The 22,749-nt window shown below is 37.6% G+C and overlaps 2 protein-coding genes across 9 annotated transcripts in view; both read right to left on the reverse strand.

The window, feature by feature from the left end:
* Positions 1-11,462, reverse strand: part of LOC131693515 (TGF-beta-activated kinase 1 and MAP3K7-binding protein 2) — a 71,790-nt gene extending 60,328 nt beyond the window's left edge. For 4 of the 8 annotated variants that reach the window (XR_009306262.1, XR_009306263.1, XM_058981409.1 and 1 more), the window contains exon 1: positions 10,574-11,083. The gene's annotated coding sequence lies outside the window, so the exon portion shown is untranslated. Of the gene's footprint in view, positions 1-10,573; positions 11,085-11,319 lie in introns of those variants that run through there. The other 4 variants (XM_058981412.1, XM_058981410.1, XM_058981413.1 and 1 more) reach the window with 2 other exon arrangements.
* A 717-nt stretch (positions 11,463-12,179) lies between these two features.
* LOC131686853 (sarcolemmal membrane-associated protein-like) lies at positions 12,180-13,283 on the reverse strand. Its single transcript, XM_058970848.1, has 2 exons — positions 13,188-13,283; positions 12,180-13,133 (listed from the first exon to the last, which is right to left on the reverse strand). The coding sequence occupies exons 1-2, from the start codon at positions 13,281-13,283 to the stop codon at positions 12,180-12,182; spliced, it is 1,050 nt and encodes a 349-aa protein (XP_058826831.1).
* Between the last annotated feature and the right edge of the window lie 9,466 nt (positions 13,284-22,749).

A 22,749-nucleotide genomic window follows, 5' to 3' on the forward strand; every position in this document is an offset into this window, starting at 1 on the left:
CATTAAACCGTTAGTCGTGATCACGATAAAGAAAAAATTAAAGGGTTGTGTACAGTACACGACCACAGTGACATTAAAAATGTAGCTTTTTTCAAGAGCGTGCAAATGAATTTTATCTATCACACATATCGACTCACGTTCTTGCTCACTCGCCTGTTTTCATATGTTACAATATGCTATATACCCTCCCCATTGAAACATAATGTATTGAAGGTCATTTAACGGTAACCTATTATTACAATTAATCAAGTATCTCACTAGGTGATTGGCATTATTTGGCTGATCCATCTAGTAAAAATAGACTGGTCTGTCCAGAAAATATATTCAAAAGAAAAGTTCCATATTGAAAACTGTGATGAGGAAGCTCACGCCCGCCAACGGAAATATACAGATTCTCCATGAAATATGAAATTTCATTTTCCATTTAAATTTTCAATAATGTACTAATGAACTTAAGTAAACAATCTTAAGGTTAAGTATTTCTTGATCGATTGGTGGTTGAACAAATGAAATTATTTGATAAATTACATTGTTATACAACGTTCGCACTACCGGTTAAAACGGGTTTTTATGCTATCTTGGTGACATTCTTCTTGTTGCTAATTATTAAACGTGCTATAACTCTGTAGCGTATTATTAAACCAATTTTGCAGCGTTTTATGTTATATAGGTGTTTTATGTGGTAATAGGACGGACATAATTATATCTTCAGTGCAGCGGTTTGTTTCATAATTTAAAACAGATTTATTTTAAAATTAAAATTGGTATACCTAACCGTTCTATTTGTTGTATACTTTGAAACGCGATTAGAACTGTGTTTTAAATACATAGGGCAGGACAAATACTCTTAAGACATGGCTTGAATTTTAATCGAAAAAGAACACCCGCATAAACTGCTGCTGGGACGGTAAGTTCTGTTTTAAAATTTTCCGTTTTGTACAGTACGAAACAAAAGTGTTTGAAATTATGAAACAAAAAGTTCTGCTAGGAATGTGATTGTTTCCGATGCAATTACAGGTTTTTTACGCGGGGGATACAGGCCGCGCAAAATGAAAACCGCGTAAATTTCAAAATCCGCGTAAAAAAATACCGCGCAAGAAAAACCGCGTAAAAAAAGCTGAGTGTACTCTCCTATATAAAATACTACGCTGCTAAACAGTGAAATAACTACAGAAGCACGTTGTCAGATGCCTTACTGATAAAACACATATAACCGAAATATGAAACATATGAAAGCCAATAGGCTCTTTACCCTACGCAGCTACAAAGCGCCGTAAACATGGATTAACAAGTTATAACGCACACGCATGCATAAAAAAAAATATTTTTTTCAACGCAACACTCAAGCAGCACACATTCTGTCGTATTGAATTAAATCCAAACCACCCCACCCACCCACTTTGCAAATCATTCTGTGACACCGTGCTGGTACCCGAAAAATCCGCACACGGCCACCGCTGCCGAAAATGCATAGCGTCTACCGCTTATTGTAGTGCCCAGACGCTGCAGCCATGATATTACCCGTTCGACATAAGAACAAAAACTGATTCAAACGGGCACGCGTCACTTCTATTTATAAACTAACCGTATATGGTTTAGTCACTTAGGTGCGAGTGTGTGCAAATGCCAACGTTATCGAAAATCGATAGCGCTTATTGCATCGCCCAGAGACGATGTTGCTCGTGTGGGATAAGAGCAACAACTGCTTTAAACGGACATGCGTTGCTTCTATTTATGACTTTTCGTGTTTCATTGAGCAACTAAGCTGCCCTCTCTTGACGGCTGTGCCTGAGAAATCTGCCTCACGAATGGTAATTTTCCCGTTTTTCGTGAACTTTTTAATTTTACCAATTTCCAAAAGTCTACTTTTATTGGGGAGATATTAAATTATTACCAATATTTAAGTTAGGTGTTTCTGAATCGGTTGGTGTATGAATGATTAAAACCCATCTAGTAATATCGGAGTTATAAGCGTGCAAACCTTACATAGTTTCGTTACATGGGAGATAGTTTAGATTTTAGAATGACACCTAGCCCCAGATAGTGGAGTAAGACATTTTTAATGTCAAAAGATGGGTGGGTAATGTCTGTGACATAACCGGAGCGTCGTGACTTCAATTCGAGACGTTAATTTAAATCTAATAATATTCAACAGAATCACGTTTGAATGGGAAATTTTCAAATAATTCTCTATGGTAATAATGGTGGTTCTGAAAATAACCTTTGGTTTCGGCGTTGGTGTTGATGGTGATGCGCTGGATCGTTGGATGTATTTGGCATGATAGTTACGTGCCTGGCGAACTGTTTTGTAGCCTCGAACAAAACGACAAGACTGGTTTTTTCGGGTACCATTACGGCTGAACTTTATAAGCTTAGCTCGACTTTGAAATCCTGCGCAATCTCATGAATCAGACGCTGGTAGGGCCATTTTGTTTGCTACTAGCACGGAGCTGCACAAAAAAAAATCATTTAATGTAGTTAGTTCACGGAGGCTGCCAAAAAGCTCGAATAGAAGCATGCGACTTCAACGTTTCTCTTAAACATATGCAATTGAAGCTACACTGATCACTAGAGGGTTGGTGAGGGTACACGCACATTTGTTTTGGTTATACTGATAATAGCAGCAGAAAGGAATGAAAAAGCAGTGCACGAAACGAGCGAGAGGATAATTTAAATTTTTGTTCCGTGTGCAAGCTACTTCTTTCCACACAACGTATTATGTTGCTTGTTGAAAATTTGTTACACATCTTAAAATGAAAGTTTCAGTTTAACTCTCACTAGAACACAATTGATTGGTCCTGAAAAGAACCGTTGCTTTTATTGTAATTTACGCCCACTCCCAGCGGACACTGTGAGCCAGTTTGATTTCTTTTGTGAGAAAGTTACGCGTACTTGGCGCACTATTTTGTATCCTCAAACAAACCGACCAAGTAGGCATCACTGGCTTCATTACGGCTGAGTTTTGTAAGCGTAGCTCGACTTTGAAGTAATACACAACCTTACGAACCAGACGCTGGAATGTTAGCCAGCGGATTAGTTGCTCCGTTGCCCTTTAGTTGGGGCGAAATACTAGCATGGCGACAGTTCCTGATCGGTAGTTGGTTGCGATGGGCCACCAGTAGCTGGGGCACTTTTGCGGACCGTCATCATCGCCAACTGCTTTCCTCCGGTGGACTGGCTGCTTGCTAGTGCTTGAATGAATACGAATGATGAGAAAAACCGACCGACCAATATTCATATATGAACACACGAGAAAGCACTACTATCGCTCTCTCGCTCGTTTTCGTGCCAGTCCTTTCCGTTCGGCTACCAATACTAGCATAACCAAAACGAATATTCTGTCTTTCCATCGCCTTCAATCTAGTGACCAGTGCTAGCAAACTTGCATGTTCAGTTTTTCAATAACAACATTCCAACAATATTTTCAAAGAATGTTGCAGATTTGAAAAGAAGAAAGGAAAAGATTTTCACAAATTTAAATTCTTTTGTCTTATTTGTTAGCGCTGATACTGGCCATGGGATGGTGGGGGAACACGCCCATTCGTTTTAGTTATGATGGCATTAGCAGCAGAAAGTAATGGAAAAGCAGTGCACTAAAACGAGCGAGAGAGGATAATTTAAATTCTCTTTCTTTGTTTCCACACATCGTATTTCTTATATAGCTTTCTGAACATTATTTGTTATACACCATAAAATGTAAATTTCAGTTTAACTCTTATTGAAACACAATTAATTGGTCCTGTAAAGAACCGTTTATTGTTTTATTGCTGGAGCATAATTCAGACGCACTACCCGCGGACACGGTGAGCCAGTTTAATGTATTTGGCCTGAAAGTTATGCGCTTGGCGCACTATTTTGCATCTTCGAACAAACTGACCAAGTAGGCATCGTTGGCTTCTAGGGGCATCATTACGACTGAGCTTTGTAAGCGTAGCTCGACTTTGCAGTCCTGCACAATCTCACGAACCAGACGCTGGAACGATAGCATACAGATTAGTTGCTCTGTTGCCCTTTAGTTGGGGCGAAATTCTTGCAGGGCGACAGTTCCTGATCGGTAGTTGGTTGCGATGGGCCACCAGTAGCTGGGGCACTTTTTCGGATCTTCGTCATTGCCAACTGCTTTCCTCCGGTGGACTGGCTGCTTGCTAGTACTTGAACGAATACGAATGATGAGAAAAACCGACCGACAGATATTTATATAATCGCGCTAATATGCACTACTATCGCTTTCTCGCTCGTTCTCGTGCCGTGCATAAGCCTTTCCTTTCCGTCCGGCTTCTAATGGCCTAACCAAAGGAATATGCCGTCTTTCCCCTCCAACTGATCTCGTCAAGCAACCCAATGCGAATAATCATAGGAACAAACATGTAGTGGATCTATATATAAACTTTTCATTATTTTATTGTTCGGTTGGTCCACCATATTGACGGCTCTGTGCGGGATGGGCTGAAAATTTTCACTTTTCCGAGTCGTTTTCGAAAGATTTTTCAAAACACATTTTTTGTTATTAGTGCATGTTAAACATACTTCAAATTTTGATACAGCATAGAGGAACATATTTTCAACAAATTGGCCTAAAAATCAAGTCATTCTGTTAAGTATGATAAAAGTTATTAACGTTCAAAATCTGACGCGGCGCCGCAGCCGATATTTTGAAACGGGACCCGTATATTGAAAGCTTAAATGTATTCTACATTAAAAATATGGCTTTCAATTCATTCTGGGTAGAGCCATACTACCTTCAGTAAAGTCGTAGAATGGCAAATTTTCGAAAAGTTGGGGCTTTAGAAAAAAGTGTTAATCGTATAATTTTTGCGGTATTGATTAAATACTGAAGTAGTCTTGAGACACCTTTAAGATGTCAGGCACTAGAGCTCCATGTTTTGTACTTTCCATTGTACAAGAAATTTATCAAAAAAGTGTTCTTACAAGATAAGACCACGATGATATAAAAGAGCCTGCAATATAAAGGGATGTAACATAGGACGACAAAATAAAAACGCGCCAAATCCGTGCGAGGTTTTGTGCGGTTCACTAACCAAATAAATATAATATGAAATTGTTTTTAATAGAAAAATTCTAGGAAACTTCTCATATATTGTACACCTGTATCTTCTACAGGCTAAACAAATCGTGCCATGTTACTTGCAAATATTCTTAGTTCTAAGAGTTATTTTGAAATATCTCAACCCAAAATATTTTCAACAAAATGTTATAATTGTTGTATTAACGAATGTAATTTGGATCGAAATAAACAATCGTTTAAATCTGATTTGTCGTTATTAGGAATGCAAATCACAATTGTTCTAAGAAGCAATCCGTCACATTGCAGAATAAGGCTTATGACCAAAACTAATATGCGCAACAATATATGGGCGAATAAAATTCTAGGTGGACCACAGTCACTTTCGAAAGTTTTTGCGCTATTCAAAGAGTTCATAGATTTTTAATAAAAGCTCATGGGAAAAGCAGCCATTGCTTAGATTTAATCAAGACATGCATAAGGTAAAAAGCTGAGATACCTTACAAATTTATTCATTAAACCTAAATAAATAAAATATCATGAATCACTAAATACGCGTTAATTCCTTGCATAAGCTTTCGTGGCAAGTAATCACAAGTTTGTTTATACTACTGCCATAATAGTGATACACGTTTCTTTTTAATAAGAGGAGCTTGCCAACTGGAGAATAGCCTCGGAATGTATCGTCATTCTGAAATAGGTCAGTGGGAATCGGTGGAGCTAACACCTACTACATCCCGAGATTAAGTTGTTTGCATGGGGTGATTGGACTACATGCCGAGAACTGTATTTCATAATACCACTGCTGGCCAGTGGGATTTAGAGGATTACACACGTTCATAGAAGTCATATAATTCTCGAAATTCAATAGAACATTGATGACTGCATTCTTTTTTTTTTCCAAATGAATGGTTCTTGTGTATTCAACTGACTACAGCTGCTTTTGATTGTGCAGGAATACAGACTTAGAACACATATTCAACTTCAAAAAACTTCCTCCTATGAATGGTTTTGAGCTTGGGAATAGCCGTAACTCAAGTTGTCGTGCTCTGATCTTGATGAAATTTTGAGATGTTTTTAAAAGTGCAAACCAAGCCTTGGAACAAAATCGTATAAGGTCAATTGCGGTTGAAGGTCATTCGGATATAATTTGGCTAAAAAAATATTTTAATTGCTGTACTTTGTCGTGAATCCGTCTTCGTTGCAAATATTATCGAACAAGTAAACAACCCATGGGGTGGGTGTAGCGTAGTTGGTCAATCGATTGCCTTGTACGCAGCACACCTGAGTTCGAGTCCTGACCCCTCACATAGGGTTAGAGATTTTTCTAACCCGAAGAGGCGAATGACCTTAAGGTTAAAACCTCTATAATCGAAATAAAAAAAATAAACAACCCATCCGAAGCCTCGAGCAACAGACAGTGGTCAGAATCCAGGTCTGTACGATGTTCGACCTGGTGCTGATGAAGGTCGATGGATGTGTTTTAAATGACGATATCCGATTTCAAATAAATTCCGTTGCTCAAATTTTTCGCGGATTAGATCGCGAAAAAGCTATGATTTGGCAAGGATCTGTTCATGTAGCAAGAAAACCAGCGTTTTCGTGACAGATAACACTACGAATTTGGAAGCTCCGCAACAAACGCATGTTTCGTTTCTATTAGTCCCAAGGTGGTCGCCAGCTGCCATTACAGCGAGGATGTGCTACAATAATACGACCATGGAGTCTAGTTTATTTCAAAAGAGCAGAATCCACCGAATTGTCCAAAGCTCCGTCCAATAGGGAAGTATTGGGTGATAATGAAGCGGAAACTGAAGATGAAGGATACAGTCTGCAGCGACATGGGTAGGATGAAGAATTGGTGGAATCAGCAGGTCAAGACCGTAACTGAAGATGAAGAGCGACATCCCCAGAAACATGCCTGGATTTCTTGGAAATAACGATAGTGATTGTTTTCGTAAACACAAATTTATTACCTTACCTTCATCCTTAGAAAATTATTCGATTGAAATAAAGGTTAAGTAAACACGCATTTGAAAGCGCCAGATTTCTAATAATTTTACCTTTATTGGTGCAGGCTTTGGAATTTTCCCTTTTGTGAGAAGACACATAAATATATCGACTACGGAAGACAAATATGTTCGTTAATCTGCTTATCGTTGTAAACAAGCGCTAATTTCGATTTCTGGTTGGTTGCCATGAAAATCGAAGTCTTCCTACCACAGCTGCTTATTCCCTGCCAGATCGACATCTTAGCTATTCGCAAAACAGGTTAATATATCTTGGGAACATCTTAGCAACCCCTGGCAACGTAAAACGTGTGTCTGGGAAGCTCTTTGGAATCCAATTTGAAACGTTTCATGGTCCATAAGGATGCATCCGTTTTATTTGGTCAGCACCTGATCATACAGCTTTCGGGCCAGCATTTTGGTCACACTGTTTTGCTTTACGGTCAGGCGCTGAAACCTTTCCGAATGCGCATAGTTCGAACAGTACAGCACAAAGTCTGTTGATCACAACCACGTCCGACACCTTAATTACACCTTCCGGGTAACAAACAGGTCTTGAAATGTTTCAGAACTGCACGGACCGTGGTTTTGGCTATTTTCATTTGCGATCCTCGTCCCCGACAATGTCGTCCATGTCGTGATTTCATTCCTTTTGGGCAGAACTAATTCGCTCCTTTTCCAGCGTGTGGCAATTCGAGAAAAAACCGACTTAAAAAAAATTTGAGCAGAATGTCAAGATAAAAGCTTTGCAAATGGATTGCTGTCAAAAACATCTATAACCGACCACTAGAATTTACTTCACCGGTCAAAAAAAACAGCTCACTGATTCTATAAATATGCAGAGCTGGACAATGGATGTACAAACATATTGTCTTAAAAATGTTCCAACGTTTTAAAACGAACTTTAATTTCCAAAATCGTTACTTGAACCTTGTTTATATTTTACGTAATCAACCTAAATAATTACCAAGTGTCATAATAGAGTCTTAGATAAATTTTCATAACCATAACTCGATTCTTTGAGGGATTAGTGTTCCCAGCGATTGGAGTGAAAGTTGATGGTATACAACTTGAACAAAATGATAAATGAACATGTTAGGAGATATTCTGATAAAGTGAAACACTATCGAAAATTGAATTCCTGCCAAATCTGCGCGATGCGTCAGATTGAGAACAAAAACGCGCCAGATCCGCAAAGATCGTGAAAACCGCGCAATCCGCACGACCGTTGCAACCCTGACAATAATCCGCGAATGAATTTTCATCTATCAACACCATGAACTCATCTGAGGCATGGAGACTACATCGTCTTCAGTGAAAACATGCTACATCACGTTCTAGCTTACTCTCCTGCTCCAATGTATTACAATTTCCTATATACCCTTCCCCTTAATACATAATTTATTGATGGTTCTTTAACGGTAACAAAATTGTAAAACGAAGTACACACTTTTACAATACTCTTCGCTATAATTTTAAACTAATCGATTGTTTCACAAAGCCATGGGTGCGTCTCGACTTTGTCTCATCAGAAACCGACACTAACTTACCGTCGGAATAGATTAGCGCCGGCTTCAATCAAACGACTTGTCAAACGTGATGTCCCGTCCGAGCAGAAGTTCTGTTTATGCCGATGAGACACAGCGAAGCCGAAACTTATCTTGGCTTCGCTGGCCAATGCGAAAGTACTATGCTATGAGTTTCTTTTGTGGTCCCAAATGCCTGTCCAAAATTTGGTAGCGGTTGATTGCTTTCCGGATTTGCGCATTGCGTTCAAATTTTGCATGGAATTTTATATGGGGAAATCAATTATTTTGCATTTACGTTAATAAAGATCGCTATTTCATTCAATATGAAAAACCAGCTCTATAAAACTATAGCTCAAACCATGGTTAACAACTTTGTCGAAGACCGTCACTAGCTACGAGTTTTCAAAAAAATAGTTATAACGATTTTAAAACTTATGGTAAAATCCTAATGCAGAAATTGATTACTTTTTCCAACACTGCCGGTGCACCACCGACATCAACAGTAAAAACTTAAATAAATGAGAATACATATATTCATCGCAGAGACTTGGTACCTTTGAATGAAATGTTCAGAATGAATTGCTGAATAACATAGAACGTAGTCAGAACATGCAAAGAAGAGAGGGGGAGGCTTGTGTACTCCTCAGTCCCTTTTTAGATGGTTTTGTATAAGACAAAGAATCATTACGTCCTTGTAAATGTGAACGACTGAACTTTCTTAATATTTCATTAGACCCAAATATGAATCATACTACAATCTTTGTTGTGGGAAATAACATTCACAAAATTTGGGATTTACACCTACAAATTTGTGTTGTTTTTGCTTGAGGCAAAAACTAACTCAGGTCTGGAAATCGCGTTGGGTTATAACCTGAAGTATGTTTCTGGTTCGCCAACATCGCCTCTGTTTTGCGTGAACCTAACTCAATTTCATAAAAAAAACGCTTGTTTGAAGTAACCATCCTGGTCTCGTTCTTAGATTGTCAAGTGAAAACGTCAATAGAAACAATTCCGAGACTTTGCCTCTTTTCAGGTTAGAGAAATAACTTTAGAAAAGTCTTTTACCCTATATGCGGTGTTGGGAATCGAACTTAGGTGAACTGCATACAAGACAATCGATTCACCAACTACGCTGTACCCCCTATACACACGATATTATTCAGAGCAGGTTTGCGCGTTCTGCTTTGATCGCCCCGTAAGTTAGGACGCCTAAAACTATACTGAACTATAGATTAGAGAGTGCATCTCCTTACTTCAATCCATCTAACATCACAAACGAGTCGGATACCTCTCCGGTTATTTTAACCCATCCAGTGTCATATGAATCAGCTTAGTAGGTTTTATTGGAAAGCCTTGTTCAAGCATTATCTGCAACAGTTGATTTCGTTTCACTGAATCGTACGCCGTTTTCAAATCCACAAACAGATCTTAGGTCTGCAGTAGGTTGTAATTTCGAAATTTATCAGAAAGTTGTCGCAGGGTGAATATTTGGTCTATCGCTGATCGTCCTGCTCGCAAACTGCTTTGGTATAAGCTGACAAAGAACTTGGGCGCAGTTTGCTAAAGAGAACAGTAGAGTACCTTGTAGACGGCATTGAGGATCGTTATGCCTCGATAGTTATTATACTCGAGTTTGTGGCAATTCTTTTCGATAAGATAAATGAGGTTATCCAAACAATCGGAAGTTATTTCTTCTTCATTCGAATTGGTTGGGTTTGATTCAAATTTTGATCAGACATCAGAGCACGCAACCTGTCTTATCCTGCCCATTATTCAAACGTCCAACTGCCTTAATTTACTTTTAAGATTTGTAAGCATTTTTTTTTGTTGATTTCTCACAATTTGTTATAATTTCAACCGAGAAAACATTTGAAATTCATTCTATCAAGGGTAAAGATGTTGATTCATGTGTTAATCCTCATGAAATTCAACGAAACAACGGAATAATGAGCAAAGTCAGTTTGTTTACAAAAATCTCTTTAGCCCTTTTGAAGAATTAATATTGAACTTACCTAGTCAACACAAATCCACGCAAAACTTTTGTTACCGTAGGCTCTCCTTCCTTAATATTCAGCAAAATTCAATATCCAGCTAAATCCACTGAACTGGCAGCACTACAGGGTTTGCTCGGGTGGTATTGTTGATTTTTTTCACAACACACACCCAACTCAACCAGCTTAGCCAGTAGGAGCGCACACACAAATAAACGCACCACCTTTATGCTTTTTTTCCTTACTGCTTTGCTCTATCTAGAAAAAGATGGGCTCACACTTTTTTCCTGCTTCTCGTATCCGTTGACCGTCGCAATGCAGATTATAGCTTGATTTTACCGAAATTCACACACGTCACAGGCTAAATTATCACTTCTTTTTATATCAAAGTAACCATTTTCTACGCGAGCATCGAAATGGAGTCAACCGAAAAAGACGGAGAATTTTCTCTGCTGCCCACACTCGCGCGAAGGACGATTACAGTGGAAAGAAAAACGAATACAAAGGGAAGAAAAGAAAAATTCAATAGTAATTCTTCAAAAGGGCGAATGAGACTTTTGTAAACATACTTATTTCGCTCATTATTCCGCCACTGAGTTGAATTTCATGAAAAATACACATGAATCAACATCTTTACCCTTGGTAGAATCATTTTCAAATGTTTTCTGTGTTGAAATGATAACAAATTAGGAGAAATCAGCAAAACAAAAGTTTGTTTACAAATCTTATTAGCCCTATTCAAATGTTGATATGGAATTGTTGCAAACCGATTATTCTGCGCGGATCTACGACTGACGGGAGAGCAAACGATTATCGACTTTTCGCACAACACAAACGACACGAACGTTTAGCCACTACTGCTGCTGCTGCTGCTGCCGAGACACGACACGGGATCGACGATCGAATCGACTGGCAAACTGAACACTGACATATAATGCCGTTCCTGTCTATTGCGCGTATACACCGTATGTACCAATATAAGCTTCCTTCTCTTTCTGTGTAGAACATTTTTCGCCATTTACGCAATCGAATGTTGTCTTTTTTGCGTAAACGTCATGACCGTGTACTAAAAACTGTACTAAGAGGATGTGAAAGTGTTGCCAAAACAAGCACGATAATAAAACTATTTGAATGAAACTAGTTTTAAATTAATTTTTCCTAAGAACTTTCTATAACATTCTTTTAAAGATATGATGAAGGCAGCCAAATAAATTGCTTGCTATGAGTTATTATATATCAGCTTTTAGTTTCATGGCACCGTAGTTGCGGAACATCGTCCACATTATATTAAAGCATTGAGATATCAATTTAACTAAATTAGGTATTTAACAATATTTTTCGAATCCATTTTAAATTCATCGTTTTAAAAGTGGTAACTGCGTAAAACGAACGTGGGTCGATATTCTCACGACAAACAAAAAGTGGTGAATAAATATTGAAATACGTAACATATTGTAGTAATAGAATAATAGAAGTCTCAGAAGAGACCATTTAACCCAAAAATGGTTTGACTACTTATTTTTTCTGAAAATAACAGAAACTAACAACTGTGAATCGATCTTCAACCTCGACACAGTCCATTTAGTATCTTATTTTCAATTTATTTCGAGTATTACATTTATCATCTTCAACTCGTATCTACAACCGTCGGGTTAAAGAGTTTCCTCTTTCGTCGCGGCTTTGTAATATGCCCTCCGGAACCCGGATGTGGCGGACTGTCCGATGGATTCGGTCTGTTTCGGTAGGATCTACCAAATCCCGAAGATGAGGATGCTTCAGCCAGCTCAATGACGCTAGTATTATTCGACGAAGCAGCACTAGCTCCGTTGGCCCCATTCACCATTTGTGAACCACGCTGACTACCTAATCTGTTAGCGTTTTCCTTACTCGCCCGCTGTCTATTCCCGAAGGGAATAGTCTCAACAACCTGGGAATACCGTTGGCATCCGGTCGGGGTAAGAGTTGTTCCTTGGCCTAGCAGGTAATTAGTGGAATGGTTTTGAATGTGTTCCAGCTGTTCCCGTAATTTTTCCTCGCGCTTTTGGAGGATTGCGTTTTCCTCTCGCAGCTGTTGTTTCTGTTCGCTTAGCGTTTTCAAAAGCTTTTCATATTGCGCTTTCAAAGCATTGCTGCGAGTTTCGATTTCCTCATGTGCGCGATCCAACCGAGATTGCAGCTGATCATTTCTAATGGATGCTTCAGAGGCGGCCAGTTCCTTGTGTATTACCAACTCAGAAATTTGTTTTTTGTACTGAGATGCCTCACGTTCCCACTCATCCTTTAGTTTGATTTTTTCCTGTTCCAGCGCCGTTGCGTGCTCTGTTTCTAGACTAACAATCTTCTGCTTCATATTCTGATTTTCATCAGAAAGTTGACGAACGGTGCGCTCATACTCCGAAAGGTCTTTTCGATCAATGACTGTCTTTATGATGTTGTTCAAACTGTTGGAGAACCTATTCCAGTCGGATGGTTCACACAGGGCGCTGGATTCTACTCGATGCTTTAGAGCATCCAGTTCATCCTTTGACAGTTGGATTTCCAACTTGGAATTATTTAATTGTCGTTGAGTTTTAGTGTAATTCTACAATTGAAGATTTTTCAATTAGAACAAAAGCTTAAACAAAAAAAACGTTACCTGGAATAGGTTCTGAGTTTCCTTTAAAATTCCTTCCAAGTCTGCATCTAATTGTAGTTTCACATCCAGATTAGATTGTGTAAAACTGAAGGCCATTATTATCACAATGTTCAAAAGAAATCGTTTGCAATAATTCCGAAATTCTACGCGGTTACTAAACAAGGAATGTTTTCAATTAAAAATCTGAATCACGTGCGCGAAGAATTTGAAATTTTAGTAAAGTTTGGAAAACATTTAAAAGGGGGTAGGAATGTGGAGCAGCGATGCCAGATGTACCGATTTCTGTGATTTACCGGTTTTAATACCGATTAATTACCGTCAGGAAAAATGTCAATGCCTTATTCCTAGAACTTTGATATCCAGTTTCCTTCATAATAAAGTTTGAAAAAAATTTACTTCACCGTGAGCTTTCTTAGGTGTTTCCAGAACCATCCGAAGTAGCCAATGTGGACAGAAACAGTTCGTACAGTCACCATCGATGTAGATTTCTAATTTTATGCCCTTTATGTTGATTGCTTCCAGAATCAATATTATAGTGGCTTATATGGGAATTACATACCGGTCGACCTAAATATTTCAACCTATATCTCCGAAGTTTTATTAGAAATCTCATGAACTAATTCTACGTGAAACGATGTAGAAACAATAATGACCGCCATAATACTGCTGTTCTATGATTATAGGGTATGTTTTCAAAGAAAATTTTGTGGCCTTTTGTTTGCGTCACGTTCTGTTTCAATTTTCTAAATTTTAGCAAAGAACTCAAACTTTCTAGATCACTTCAGTTTTTTTATAGCAGCAATAGCATAGTCGGAGGCAATAAATATCACACAAATTGGGGTACGTGGATTGCCTGTCTCTAGTCAGAAGATAATAATATATATGCACTGACATCCTAATTCTTAGAAATTATGAAGTTCTTGCTAATATTCCTACAGCAAGTAAAGGCGCTTTAATCTAGGCTCATTAGCCAGGACAAAGTGTAAATACCTCTGTCCCATCCCAATCGCATAGCCAAGTCACTCCCAACCGGGGATACCAACGGTACCGGTAAACTACATTTTTTTCGGTATATTTACATTTGCACAAGCCGTACAGCCCGCTACAGCGACGCATCACTACAGCTCTTGCCAGAACGGTAGCCAAACCGAGTACATTTTTCCTACAGCAGTACTATACATTATAGTTTTGCTGCTGTACTCCGACTGCTCGGTGAGAGTCTGGCGTAGTAAAGTTTGTTCTCTCGCTTTGTACACTTTTATCTGCATAGTCAAAGGGAGAGGCCCGTACACGAATGCGTTGATGGTGGTCGTGGCGTAAACGAACCGCATTCATTGTCGTCGTTTGTGATTAAAAATATTGAATAGATTAAAAATATTAAAAAGTGTAAAATAAGGAAAGAGAAACTGTACCGCTCGCGTCTGGTAGCTGTACTGGAGGCAGTATTTTTTGCAATGTTACTGCTTTGCTTACAGACTGCTGTACAGCGCTGGGCGTCCTGCACTAGCGAACGACAGGAGCGTCGTATGAGAAATGGGAATGTAGGCAGAAAAAATACAGCCGAAGAAAAGGTAGGCATTTTGCATCCTTGCTCCCAACGTTTTATCTTAACCCTCTATAATCGGTACGGTTGTCCTCATTTCTTCCTCATTCAAGTTTCAAAACGATTCGTTAAATGACTTATTCATTAAATGAATAATTCAATTGCCGTATAATTTTAAAACATCTTCTCACCCAACTCTGCACAGTAGGCCTGGCCGTTTTTTCAATATTTGCGACATATTATAATATTCTTTAAATATTAATATTGACAAGACAAACACTAACGAATAACTGCAGTGTTTCCAATGATGCTTTTCAATACTGGCTGTGTAAGGGTTAGAATAGAATAGAATAGAATTTAGGACATGTTTTCAAAAAAATCACACAGACGCATCATTCAATAAAAGTGTGGAAAGTTCTGCTTTCGAAATTATAATAATATTAACTTTAAAAAGCCCACTTAGTTACCTAAACCATGACGTGAAGAACTGAGCGAAATTTCAAAAGGAATGATCAAGTGAATTTTGAGTTATGGTGTACACCGTATGCTTTCGAGGTGTCTTTTGAAGATTGACTGAGTGACCGAAAATAAAAGTCGCAAGGATAGAACATGCTTCTTAAAACCCGTTTCAAATATATTAGAATATAAAAACCGGATATAAACTTCAAGCATAAAAATCGGACTGGGACATTACTTTGTAAGAGTCGGATAAAAAACTTCAGAAAAAAACCGGAAAAAATATATCCGATTCTTACAATGAAGCTGTTGATAGCCGACTTTTAACCTTGAACATCAAGATATACGGATGCTCCTATGAACGATCTATTTATTTTTAAACGATTTTTATACTAGAGATTCATCCTTGCCAAGTTTTACGGGTGAGAACTTTTTAACCGATTCTTATGCTGAAGGATTTCTGTCCGATTTTTATGCTTGAAGTTTATTTCCGATTTTTATATTCTAATATGTTTGAAACGGGTTTTGTGAAGCATGTTCTATCCTTCCGACTTTTATTTTCGATCGTGTAACTTACCCAATTTTCAATATTTTGCAGTGATCTTTCGGTCCCGTAACATTTTTTTTTGAGAACGATATTTTTTACCAAAAATACCTACGCCCTTAAGCAAGAATTGATTATGTCAGTTGATGTGAAATAACCGGCAAAATTTGACGAAGAGCGCCGGGGACGCCTTTTTATGTACAGGGTCCGGCACTAGAAGTATAATCAATTTAAAAGGTCATAAATTTGGTTTGAAATATTATTTTTATTATTACTATTTATATAATTGTGCAAAAAGTACCTAATGTTTGATAATTTTTTGAAGAAGTAAAATGACTTAGACATGTGCGCACTCTTGAAACAAGATTTTTCGAATCGTCGGGCATTCTTGTTTTTGAAGCAATTTCGCGTTTTGCCCGCATAAAAGAAAACAACATTCTCCGTTGCTGTAATTTTTACGATTTTTTACGCAATATTTTGATCGTTACCGATTTTTTACAGCCGGCCAGAGAGGAAAAATCATGCGAAAAAACGACACTTTTTTCAAGTGACCGCCATTTTGTTTCTATAATGAATTTTTTTGATGTTTTTTAGGTTGCCTTTTGCTGAAGCCGTTATTTTAGACGCCATTTTTGAATTACACTCTAAAATTTTTATTGCATAGATGAAAAAAATATCAAACATTAGGCACTTTTTGCACAATTATGTAAGAGGACCCCTTTAACTTCAAAGTACAAAATGTGTGAAAATAAAAAAAAATCAGAATCAAGTCACACATCTGGTGAATTCGATAGCCATAAGATCGGTTTTCAAAACACCTTTTGCTGGAGCCGTTATTTTTGACGCCATTTTATCAAAATCACAATTCAAAATTATCAAACGTTAGGTACTTTTTGCACAATTATATAAGAGAACCCACTTAACTTCAAAGTACAAAAGGTGTGAAAATAAAAAAAAAATCAGAATCAAATCACACATCTGGTGCCATTGTGTAGTCGAATGGAAGCTCGGAACGTTGTCTCTCAGCCATTCTTGGTCCACTTGTGCTTTGTGAGATGGTGTCGAGTCTTGTTGAAACGGTCATGGTTTTCGACCGAAATGTTTGTCTGCCCACGGCTTCAAAGCAGTCCTCAGAACACTTTCCCGATAATATATCGCATTTACTTCTACGCTAGGCTTGATTAAAACGATTGGAGTACGCCCATCTGCGGTTACAGCGACCCAAAACATTATTTGTGGTGGATGCTGCTCCTGACGGCCAACCAATGACTCAGAATCTCGGTTAAGTAAACCCTATCGTTTTGAGTTTTTACGAATTGCTTAATTTGAAATTAAAATTCGTCACGATGTTCGAAAGTTGACCGCTTTAGACCAAGCGAAGCAACTGATTCTTTTGAAGTCCATCACAGATCACTTTTCTGCGTTTACTTTTGGCAAAATGATTTTGTATACGCTTGTAAACAATATTCGAACTGTCATTCAGCCAATTTATAGCCACTAATGCCAGTGCGACAGTTACGCGAACGGTCTGGACTTGGTTACACATTGAGTGCCGGACCCTGTATGACTGTGTACGATCGTTCACTTCTCGACAAACATATAATTACGGCCTAAAAGCCAACTGTCAAAATCCAATTTTAATGGAAATTCCGGACAAACCGTTACTAGTTTAGAACAGTTCACAACAGTTTATGAAAGAGAAAACTTTTCTCTTTCGTTTACTACCAACATCTGTGATTGGCATGTAACGGTTTGTCCGGAATTTCCATTCAAAGTGGATTTTGACAGTTGGCTTTTAGGCCGTAATCATATGTTTGTCGAGACTTCAAGTACATTTTATGTACCGTGAACCGGGGTGACTTTGATCATCGGGGTGCCTTTGATCACTCGAAACTTTTTTCGTAGATCGCTTATTAAACCAGAATAGTCTACCGAATCATTTTAATTTGAAATGATTTTTACTCTAAACTTATAAAATTCTGATTTGTTATACTGTTTGAGTATTTTGTTCGGTTTTTTGGGTACAAAAACTACAAAAACCGAAATTTGACTTTTTCTTATTTTTACGAAGCTTCGTAAAGTGTCTATTTTTTATAAAACAAATAAATCTCAGATTTGAGCAAGAGTAATAAATTACAAGTGAGCTTAAATTTTCATTTAGATTGGAATGTGTCAAATTTACTTTTAAGAGTTTGTTTAATTAAATTTATTTTTATGTGAAACTAGTTGGCAATTATTTCAAATTATTTTAAGCTAAAATTCGCAACATTGCTTTTATTGTTCAATATTCCAACGTGTTAAAATGGATGAAACTTTTTGTACATTAATAAACCCCTGAAATAAAACAATTTAGCAGTTTTAAAGGTTTTCAGAATTATTGATTCTAGTTGGACACAAATTATACGAATTTTGGTTACTCGAATTTTACAGTACATTGCAATACTTTGTATAATACCAATTAACATCTATTTAACAATGAGTATTTTTCCAGAATTAGTTTTAACAAACATTTGAATGAAAAACATTGACATCAATAACTTAATGTGAGTGAACACGCAGGTTATCAAAGTCACCCCGAAATATGAAAACGGACTTCTACTTGAAATCATTTTTGGAAAAACAGCTATAAGCGGACAATTTTAGGTAAAACCATTTAATCTTGTTCTTCATACATCAGTACATGGTTTAAAAATATTAAACTTGAAAAAAATGCATTGCGTCTAAAAATATGCAATGATTACTTCGAAAAGTGATCAATGTCACTCCGGTTTACGGTACCGATGATGACATGAACGGGAACGATAACGCGAGAGAAGGCATACTGAATGACCCCCAAGCGTAGGGTTGCCACCCCTCCGGGTTTGACCCGGAGACTCCGGTTTTCGGGAGCGATCTCCGGGTCTTCGGGTTTTACATCAATTTCTCCTGGTTTGGTGGGAAGAAGCATAGGTTTAATTTTTTGGAATTAATTGATTTTTTGCAAAATATTTAAAAAGTCTAAATTAACTATTACTGTGGTTCAGATTTATTTTTCCTGACTAACTCTTCTTTTCAAGGTGGCGAAGAGTTCACCAAATATTGCTAATTTCTTTCACAAAGCAATGAAAATGAAAAACAAATAAAATTTACTACAAATTAGCCTTCCGGAAGTCGCGCTAGTGCACTGAGTGCACGCTGCTCTGAAAATCTAGCGAAATCGTCTTAGGGGACCAGCGGCTGCTCGTTCGGTAAGCCATATGCGCGAATTCCGGAGGGTTAAGGCAAGTAATATTTCGCTATGTGCTACAATTGAAATGTTGCATTCCACTAAGTCGCTCAAAATGGTGTAAAAAAGTTATTTTACTGCAATTTTACCAAATCAAAGCTTATCACCAGCTGCACTAAGGTCTGGCAGATTTTTCGAATCCAACTGACTAGGTCAACATCAAACGAGTTCTTGCGGTGTTGTTGCTACTCCAGCAACGATCCTTAACTGGGCTAGGGAGGTGAGTTTTGCCCTAGGGGCAGATCACTCTAAGAATGTATAACAAATTTGCATCAATATAATGCATTTATTTTCGTTGATTTTTAAAAATGCATCACAAGTGATCTGCCCCTAGGTTTTGTCCCTTTATTGCGAAATTAAAATTTGTTGGTGACGAATAACCGACAGCACATAGTGTGATGTCGCAGCTCTGCCTCCTTTGCTTTCTTTCTGCTGTTAGTTGTGGAGGAGAGCAATGCTCGTTCGACCTCCACAGTGAGAGTAGCTGGTGCTTTTGTATTCTTGGCACTTAGTCGGGGAAGTGAAATACTACACCACATTAAACCGATAAAACCGTTCTCAAACGTCAAAAATTTACAGCTTTACTTTAACGTAGTAATAAAAAGCGATTAAAGTGCTCTAAAATGCCTAGCAAACGCTTTGATTCCAATTTCTGTCTCGTTCCACTCAAAATCCACCACCCCCCAGATCAGTAAAAATCTCCGCCTCTCCAGAGGTGGCAACCCTACCCAAGCGGCTACACCGCCAAGGAAAAGGATCTCAACACGCAGCAGCAAACTGCGTCAACAAGATCTGGAAGACCGACATTCTTAGCATTTTATTTCTTTATTTTTACTTATTGTGAAAAATTAAAAGACCCACGGCTCAGTTGTGCTAAAGCATTGAGCCGTTCCAAATAAATCTTTAGATTAAAATAACGCCTACTATTAGGTTGAAAGTAAAAACTTTTAAATTAATCAAGAATAATCAAAATAAAAGTTTTCCTTTTAAGCCGAGGGGAACGACACTCCGTTATTTGTTGATGAAATTAGCTCATAAATTAAAATTCTGATTGGATTGATAAAAATTGGTATCGGTTAGTTCGGAATACATTCGAATTTCCAACATTACTTGATAATGATTTTGAATGGCCGAGGATGGTTGGAAATGTTTTATGAACAAAATGAATTGCTCGAAACTCACGTTTTGACAGTTTCAGTGCTCGATGAAATCGAAACAAAACATTGCAAGCAGCATAACTGCTGGAACAAATTAAAATATAAATTTTGTTGCCATAATAATTGGAAGATTCAAAAATAGAGTATGCAGAGTTGCCAGTTACGTCAAATTGTGTCGGAATTCGTGCAAAATGGGATTGAGATAGGATAAATTTGCTGTATTTTTTTCGAATTTTTTAATAATACTCGATTTGATAGAAAATAGATTAAATTTTCTAAAATTACCGAAAAAAATTAATTCATGCTAAAACGAACAGAATATAACAATTATTCTGAAGTTATGTTCCCCTCGCATAGTACAAACATTTGGAATTCTGTTCTTTCAAATGAGATTTTTTTACGAAGAATTCCTCCAAGATATAATTTATAGAAGCAAAAATTAGAGGTTGTGTTTGAACCAACCACTTGCCACCAAATTATAACTTAGCGAGCATGCGTACGCCGTTCTGCGTTTGCTTGAGGAAAATTTTATGACGTAGACGAATTGTTGATGTGTAATAAATTATATAGAATACATATTCCTTAAAACTTAAGAAATATCTTTTTTCTGTGAATATTTACGGCTTTCTCAGTCAATTTAGCTTGAGCAAACGAATTGTTTTTAAAACTGGGCAGTTTTAAAAACAATTCGTTTGCTCAAGCTAAATTGACTGAGAAAGCCGTAAATATTCACAGAAAATTGTAGTTCCAGTGGGTACAACACTCAAAGTTAAGAAATATCTGTATAAACTGAAGTGCGTTCATTATAACTGATTTTTGCCGGACCTCTGAGACCCGCTTGCCTTTGAGGAATAAGAACTACATTGAATAGATAGATAGATAAGGATCGCCCACCTTGGCATTGGGGAATCTGTTCTAAAAAAGTGCTCGAAAAATGGAACTGCATCTCAGCATTTGCGATTGATCTGTTTTAGTCGGCGTTGCGAACAGCCTAATATTTTCGCACGATAGCTATCATAGGTGCTATACAAAATTGCATAAAATCTTTCGTTGCCTATAAATTACATACAAACTTGCATGTAAGTTTCAAATCAAGACAAGGTCTGTTGCTAAAAAAATCCATCAGGTGGCCTACAAGCTCATGTATACCATGTTAGCTAGGCCGTGTACGTCATTTTTCTATTGAGTGAGAAGGCAATATGTTGTAGTCTGTCAAAAAGAAATGTAAGTATTAAATTTTAATATCAGTTTCCATTTTTCTTCCTAGCAAACTGAAGGCTGAGCTTTTTACGAGAGGCCTGTGAAACTAATCAATTTGTTTCCGCTGACGATTTTGACGTCAATCGCTCACGGATGTTTACATCGCGGGAGGTAACATCAACAAAACCAACCGATCAAAAGAAGTCTGTAAGCATCTAGTGCAAAATAGATATGGCACGGCTTTACTAAACAATCAGAACGATGTATTACACTACGTACTCTGGTAGAAACTAGCCCGAATTCCGATTCAAATTTGAGCTAGTTTGTATGCAGTAGACGTCAATTGTCAGTATGAGCAAACAGTAGATAAGAACGAAACGAGAATTTTACAGCGAACGGCTTAAAATGCATAATAAAACGTAGTAGCACTAGGATCATAGTATCAGTCAAGCGGCCGTCCTGTTCGCTGAGAATCGATGGCGAAGTCTGTTGAAACAGAAGGCGAAAATTCAGCAAAAGGATTTTAGCGCCAAGCCTGTACATAAAGGCTCTCGAACCAAATAAAGCTAACGATAAAACCTATCTTAAATTGAGTTTAGATTTTCGTGTTTCGAATTCATCTCGTCAGTAACTAGCACCATCTGGGTGTCTAGTTAGACGATGTATCTAAACTAGTACCCAAATTAGCACTAGTTAAACACAAAGAAAAATCCAAACAGTTCACACGTCACATGTGATCGCCTATAGCAACTGACCTGTCCCGAAAGATGTCCCGGGAAGCAAATACAGAAGCTCTGGTTTGCTGACGAGAAAGCGAAAACGAACTTTTGTCTTTTGGTTAACCAAACTCCTGGCATTAGACACCCAAATGGTGCTAGTTACTGACGAGATAAATTCGAAACACAAAAATCAAAACGTAATTTAGATTAGGTCTGTTTGTGAACTAAGGATAAATGTTTATGTAGTTTTTTAAAACCAATTCCGGCACTATATCATTCCTTTTTTGACCACCCTAAATAAGTCTTTCTTTCTGAACAATCCCATCTAAGTGTTTCCCTTTTCAGTTCGACTATCACTACCTATTTTTTTGTGAAACCGATAAATAAAACAAATTCAATGAGTCCATTGTTGTTCAAAAGCTTTTAGAAGCTGAGATGGAACGTTTTTCTGGAACTATTTTATTATTTTCGTTAAAATACTATTTCTACATTGGTTTTGAATTTAACAAAATGCAGGCTGCGAACAAACTGCTTTTTTCTTTTTAAAGGTATTTGAGGCACCCTTAAGTATAATGATTGTAAGAAGATAATGGTCATCCTCAATTATACATCATCGATTGTAAATAACAAATAACCTTTTTTTGCTTTTTCATGAATTCTTCGAACATTTCCTTTGAT

This window comes from Topomyia yanbarensis, chromosome 3 (assembly GCF_030247195.1).
Source record: "Topomyia yanbarensis strain Yona2022 chromosome 3, ASM3024719v1, whole genome shotgun sequence".
Taxonomy (NCBI): domain Eukaryota; kingdom Metazoa; phylum Arthropoda; class Insecta; order Diptera; family Culicidae; genus Topomyia; species Topomyia yanbarensis.

What these genes read in the sequence shown, in the direction of transcription:
- LOC131686853 (XM_058970848.1), bottom strand. Translation starts at nt 13,283, where the DNA reads ATGGCCTTCAGTTTTACACAATCTAATCTGGATGTGAAACTACAATTA. An exon ending in AAACTCAGAACCTATTCCAG is followed by an intron (nt 13,134 to 13,187) that starts GTAACGTTTTTT and finishes CTTCAATTGTAG; the next exon opens with AATTACACTAAAACTCAACG.